At 34.4% G+C, this 6,282-nt stretch overlaps 1 protein-coding gene across 1 annotated transcript; it reads left to right on the top strand.

The window, feature by feature from the left end:
* Positions 1-267: 267 nt before the first annotated feature.
* LOC139894293 (NADPH--cytochrome P450 reductase 1) lies at positions 268-5,773 on the top strand. The gene is made up of 17 exons (XM_071877508.1): positions 268-806; positions 903-962; positions 1,078-1,154; positions 1,276-1,333; positions 1,433-1,516; positions 1,621-1,657; positions 1,929-1,998; positions 2,096-2,281; positions 2,365-2,457; positions 2,543-2,768; positions 2,851-2,934; positions 3,042-3,193; positions 3,307-3,403; positions 3,510-3,737; positions 3,953-4,075; positions 4,166-4,279; positions 5,302-5,773. The coding sequence occupies exons 1-17, from the start codon at positions 453-455 to the stop codon at positions 5,380-5,382; spliced, it is 2,124 nt and encodes a 707-aa protein (XP_071733609.1). The 5' UTR covers positions 268-452; the 3' UTR covers positions 5,383-5,773.
* Positions 5,774-6,282: the final 509 nt, after the last annotated feature.

Here is a 6,282-nt window from a genome sequence, read left to right as displayed (position 1 = left end):
ATATTAAAATTTTTTGAGTGAGAGAAAAACTAAAAGCTAATTAAACTATTGTTTAAGACAAATATATATATATATATTATCATTATCATTTTACACTATTATTATTAGAGTTTCAGCTACCATGTAAAATGCAAAACAACTAAATAAAAAAAAAATAGTTGTGGACAACGAATCTAACCATGGTTAAATGAAAGTTGGCGTGTGTAACCATTCCAGTTAACTTTCTCCCGTTCAATTATCTCACCACCATAAAACTCCCAAAGTCAAGAGCTCCCTCCCAACTACCCCTACCAATTTTCATTTTCAGAGAGGATCTAGAGGGAGGGAGAGAAATTAATTTTAATTTTATTTAAATTTCAATTTTTCTCTCTCGAAACTCCAATCTAATCAATCAACAACTCCTTACAAATTCAATAATTTCAATTCTAGTAAATAAAAAATTACACCATATAATGCAATCAGATTCTGTAAAACTATCGCCGTTTGATCTTATGAGTGCTTTGATTACCGGTAAACTTACAGACACATCGAACGCATCGGAGTCCGGTGAATCAACGATGCCGCCTGCGTTACTGATGCTTGTTGAAAATCGTGAGCTGTTGATGATACTTACTACTTCCGTTGCCGTTTTGATTGGATGCGTCGTCGTTTTGGTTTGGCGGAGATCGGCTTCTAAAAAATCGGTTATTGAACCGGTTGTTATTGCACCGAAGAAATTTAAAGAAGAAGAAGAAGTTGATGACGGTAAGAAAAAGGTCACCGTGTTCTTCGGAACTCAAACTGGTACAGCTGAAGGTTTTGCTAAGGTAAATTATCATTATCATTAAAATTATTCTCCAAGTAATTTATTTATTTACTTATTAAATAATAATTGAATATTGATTTGTGTTTGTTGTATAAAGGCACTTGTGGAGGAAGCAAAAGCTCGATATGATAAGGCGGTTTTTAAAATAGTTGATCTGGTGAGTTATTATAATAAAGTCAGATTCGTGTTAGATTCGAATTATTTGTTGAAGTTCATCAGTCAATTGAATAGTGGATTCGTGATTGAATATAATTATTTGATTTGATATGTAGGATGATTATGCTGCTGATGATGATGAGTATGAGGAGAAACTAAAGAAAGAATCTTTAGCTTTTTTCTTTTTGGCTACGTAAGTTTTTTTTACTCATTTTATTGGTATATTTATTTAGCTTTAACCGTTAGATTCCCATTTTTCGAAGGATACTTTTGGCCAAATATAATTGAATTTGGTATGATGATTGAATGTGTAGATATGGAGATGGTGAGCCAACAGATAATGCTGCTAGATTCTATAAATGGTTTACCGAGGTAAATGTTGTGCAAGTAGTGAAGTAGTAGATCAATTGGACTGGTATCAAATTGTGTAGATCAATGTTGAATGTTGATTTGATTTTTCTTGATAATTAGGGAGACGAGAAAGGTGAATGGCTTAATAAGCTTCAATACGGTGTATTTGGCCTTGGAAACAGACAGTATGAACATTTCAACAAGGTCATAGTTGATATGATATCATCTTTGATGGTTACCATTGTAGCATTATCAGTGTATGTTTACTTTATGCTAAACTTATTTTTGTTACTTTTTATTATGTGCAGATTGCGAAGGTGGTTGATGATAAACTTGTAGAACAGGGTATGTTATATTTTCTTGCATATCGATTATTAATTTAACAAGTCTTTTATGCGGTATGTACTTTTATTTAAAAGACACTATGAATTAGTCATGTACTAAAGATTACATAAAGTATTTGTTTACTGTGTTGATGATTACTGCATTGGTTGATGACAAAATGATGATTTGCTTCGTGGCTTTAATCGTCGGGACAATGCATTAAAATTCGGTTATATTTTGCTTTGTGAATGCTTAATACTTTATTAAACATGTGACGGTTAACTATTAATAGGTGCAAAGCGCCTTGTTCCTGTTGGTATGGGAGATGATGATCAATGTATTGAAGATGACTTCACTGCATGGTATTTGGCAAATGCACTTTCTGAATTTAATATTTATAAGCCATTTAGTGGTCCAAAATGAGTTTGTAATATCTTATTGTGTACTTCTCTTTTTCAGGAAAGAGTTAGTATGGCCTGAGCTCGATCAATTACTTCGTGATGAGGATGATACAGGTGTTGCCACCCCTTACACAGCTGCTGTTGCAGAATACCGCGTTGTGTTTCATGACAAACCGGACACGTTTTCTGAGAATCATATTCAGACAAATGGTCATGCTGTTCATGATGCTCAACATCCATGCAGGTATTGTACATTTCTCAATACCGTTGTTATTGACAAACAATTATTATATCTTCTACAAACTAACGAAATCCTTTCTATTGAAGATCCAATGTGGCTGTCAAAAAGGAACTTCACAGCCCTGAATCTGATCGTTCTTGCACTCATCTGGAATTCGACATCTCAAACACTGGATTATCGTTAGTTACTCCACAAACAACTTGTTTCCTGATATATATCTAATTTTTTCTTTTAACCAATTTATTATTTATTTATTTGTTGCAGGTATGAAACTGGGGATCATGTTGGAGTCTACTGTGAGAATCTAAGTGAAGTTGTGGACGAGGCGGAACGTTTATTAGGTTTACCATCGGATACGTATTTCTCAGTCCACACTGACAAAGAAGATGGAACCCCTCTCGGTGGGGCCTCTTTGCCACCTCCGTTCCCTGCATGTACTTTAAGAAAAGCATTGTCATCCTATGCAGATGTTTTGAACTCTCCCAAAAAGGTACATCTCAAGACATTCACTATCACGAAGCATACCCACTTGAATATTAAAATGACAAATGCTTTTGATATGTTTATTTCAGTCTGCTTTACTTGCTTTAGCTGCTCATGCTTCTGATTCCACTGAGTCCGATAGATTGAAATTCCTTGCATCTCCTGCTGGAAAGGTTTGACCTTTATTTCAGAAACATTTGATTTTGATTGATGTTTATTTTCTTGTTACAAAAACTGTTTATTTGCTTGTTACAAAAACTGATTTTGTTCATTTTTTTAGGATGAATATGCTCAGTGGATAGTTGCTAGCCAAAGAAGTCTTCTTGAAGTCATGGAGGCCTTCCCATCTGCTAAACCTCCACTTGGGGTTTTCTTTGCATCTGTTGCCCCTAGATTGCAGCCCAGATACTATTCTATTTCTTCCTCACCAAAGTATGTACATTTGAACTTATTGTATTTGAAACTACAGTTAATTATTTTAAATAAATACTAATAATAAAAGATATTATGATTATGATATTGATATGCATTGTATTGTTTTACAGGTTTGCACCCGATAGGATTCACGTTACTTGTGCATTAGTGTATGAGAAAACACCAGCAGGCCGCATTCACAAAGGAGTTTGCTCAACTTGGATGAAGGTATTTCTTCGTTAACAACTGAGAAACCAGAATGGAGTTTAAGCTCTTTTTAATTTAATTTTTTAGTTGAAGGACTTGAAGTCGTGACTCTACTGTTTATTTGCAGAATGCTGTTCCTTTGACAGAAAGCCAGGATTGTAGCTGGGCGCCTATTTATGTTAGAACATCAAATTTCAGACTTCCTTATGACTCTAAAGTCCCAGTTATCATGATTGGACCAGGAACTGGACTAGCCCCGTTTAGAGGTTTCCTTCAAGAAAGGTTAGCTCTAAAGGAAGCTGGACATCAGCTCGGATCATCAGTTTTATTCTTTGGATGCAGGAATCGCAAAGTGGTATGTTAAATAAACACACTTCCGACAGTTACTAAAGGTGTCAAATATTGGCTCAAGCAGGTTATGTGACAGGTCAAAACAGGCTGGGTCAGGTCGACCCGAAAAACTTTTTGTCCAGAAATAAATTAGGGGGTTCTATGCAATAGTAATATACTCTGAACTATATGAATTAGAGGGATAATGGCTAACTCAGTAATTGTTTTCTGCTACTTCAGGATTACATATATGAGAACGAGCTTAATAACTTTGTTGAGACCGGTGCTCTTTCTGAGCTTATTGTAGCCTTTTCTCGTGAAGGTCCCACTAAGGAATATGTGCAACACAAAATGAGTCAGAAGGTAGGACAAAAATCATAAAAATGTCACTCTTTTTAGACTTAATTGTGTATTTAGATTTGTAATTTTAATATCTGTAAGTATTCTTTGCAGGCTTCAGATATCTGGAACTTGCTTTCTGGGGGGGCATATTTATATGTATGTGGTGATGCCAAAGGTATGGCCAAAGATGTACACCGAACCCTTCACACCATAGTCCAAGAACAGGTATGTTGAATTGTATGATATCTAAGTTTTCATTTTCATTATTAATATATACATGTCGTTATTTGTTTATGTATATATGGTGAAGTTATATGGTTGGGAGTCGGCTGGGGTAGTGACTTGTAAAATTTCATGGTGTTAAATGGTTAGGGGTCCATATTGCTGTCATTGTTACAATAACTATAGTCAAATTGTAAACAATACACTGGCCCATGAAAAGTGACACCATTTTTTTGGGGTGTCAATTTAGTGGAACAATACTACCTATTTATTTATCTTGACCTGGTCCAATAACATGTTTTTTTATATTATTTGAGGGTGGTGGTTACATTTGACCATGAGTTTGTGTTCTCATATCTTTGGTGGTGGCAAATTGGGCGGCCCTGAGTTCACTTCTAAATGATAATTTTTTTAGTATGCATTAAAATAAGGAATAATATGACCAGCAAACTTTTTTTTCTTATTACAAATAATCAATGTTTTATAATACTAATTAATACCAAGATAATTACAACAGTAGATCAGTTTTTGAAATGAAACTATGTATGACATTAGGTGTCGTTTGTTATTCGGTCTGCAGATCTTATTATGTTTTATGTCAGTGCACAGACGTTTTTACTGCAGACTGTTTGTTTTACTGAAGACATAATAAAATAATGTCTTATTCTGTCTGCAATCTTGTAGACTTAGATTTGTGCTTCCAAGTGCTGTAGAAAGAATTAAGTTATTTTGCAAACATGAAAACAAACCGTTTTCAGTATTCAACATACAAAGCTTTAGACCACATTCTTTACAGACATTTGTCCACATATTCTTGGACAAAAACATCTTAAAAAACAAACAGAACCCAATTATATCTTCAGCATGATCTCAATGCAGATGTTTTTACATTTACCATTTGAGCCATTAGATGCGAAGTACAACTTAAATCAATGTTTATTGATATGTACATATATAAAATATATAAATGGGTTGAAATTATTAACTAAATCAATGTGTTATATCAATTACTTTGTTGATTTCAGGGATCTCTAGACTTGTCAAAGGCGGAACTTTTTGTTAAGAATCTACAGATGTCAGGAAGATATCTCCGTGATGTTTGGTAAATAGTATTAGACCCCGAGGACTCAAACGAGAAAAAAGAAAAGAAATAAATCAAACTTTGGTTAGCAGCAATTTATTCGAAAGTAAGCGATTAAAGGTGGAAAGATCGTACGATCTTTCCTACTATCATCCCATGAGAGGATGGGAAGTTCTCATTTGTCGTTAAAATTATAACGATGTGTTCAGAAATTCTTTGATATACCTTTGTGTTATATTTTACTATGCCTTTTTTGTAACTTACTACTTAAGTACTCGTGGTTTGAATGTTTTTTTTTTCTTTCTTATTCAATGTAATTTATAAGGAGATACATATAGCTTTATTTATATACCTACAATATTTGGAAGTAAACCGTTGAAAGCTTCTTTGTAATGAATTGGCAACATTCAAGCGACCTTAGAGCACTGGGAGTGGTGACTGAGGTCGCTTGGCATGTCAGGCCTGACTTGCTGAGTCAGAAAAAGTGGGGAGTGGTGACCTATGTCACTTGGAGTATGTCAGATTTAGAAAAATAAAATAAAAAAAGGCAAAATCAATACCAACGGTACATTTGATTTTTGTAAAATTATGGGTAACTGACCCGAGGGGGACGGAACAAAGCGACTGGAGTGGGGAGTGGGGCGACGGGCTATGAGCTTGGCGACGTGGGGGAGACGGACCACCACTCCCAGCGCTCTTACTATTATAGACATCATGCATTACTTCCATGTTTTACACAATGAATCAAAACTATGATAAACTAAATACCACTACCTCCATCTTGATAAAACTAACATTACTATCTTAGTTGTTATATGTTTCAAAAAGTTGTCTTTTTACATAAAGTAACTATTATATAAATCTTTAGAGAGACTATTTTAGTCAAATTTGCTTTGTATATTTATTTTGAGACGAATGAAAGTAT

This window comes from Rutidosis leptorrhynchoides, chromosome 2 (genome assembly GCF_046630445.1).
Source record: "Rutidosis leptorrhynchoides isolate AG116_Rl617_1_P2 chromosome 2, CSIRO_AGI_Rlap_v1, whole genome shotgun sequence".
NCBI lineage: Eukaryota > Viridiplantae > Streptophyta > Magnoliopsida > Asterales > Asteraceae > Rutidosis > Rutidosis leptorrhynchoides.
Note: the sequence above shows the minus strand (reverse complement) of the source record. Positions and strands in the feature narration are given on the sequence as shown.

Coding starts and splice junctions, on each gene's coding strand:
- LOC139894293 (XM_071877508.1), top strand. CDS start 453: ATGCAATCAGATTCTGTAAAACTATCGCCGTTTGATCTTATGAGTGCT. Junction 3,404..3,509: donor TTTGCTCAACTTGGATGAAG/GTATTTCTTCGT, acceptor GTTTATTTGCAG/AATGCTGTTCCTTTGACAGA. Junction 3,738..3,952: donor GATGCAGGAATCGCAAAGTG/GTATGTTAAATA, acceptor CTGCTACTTCAG/GATTACATATATGAGAACGA.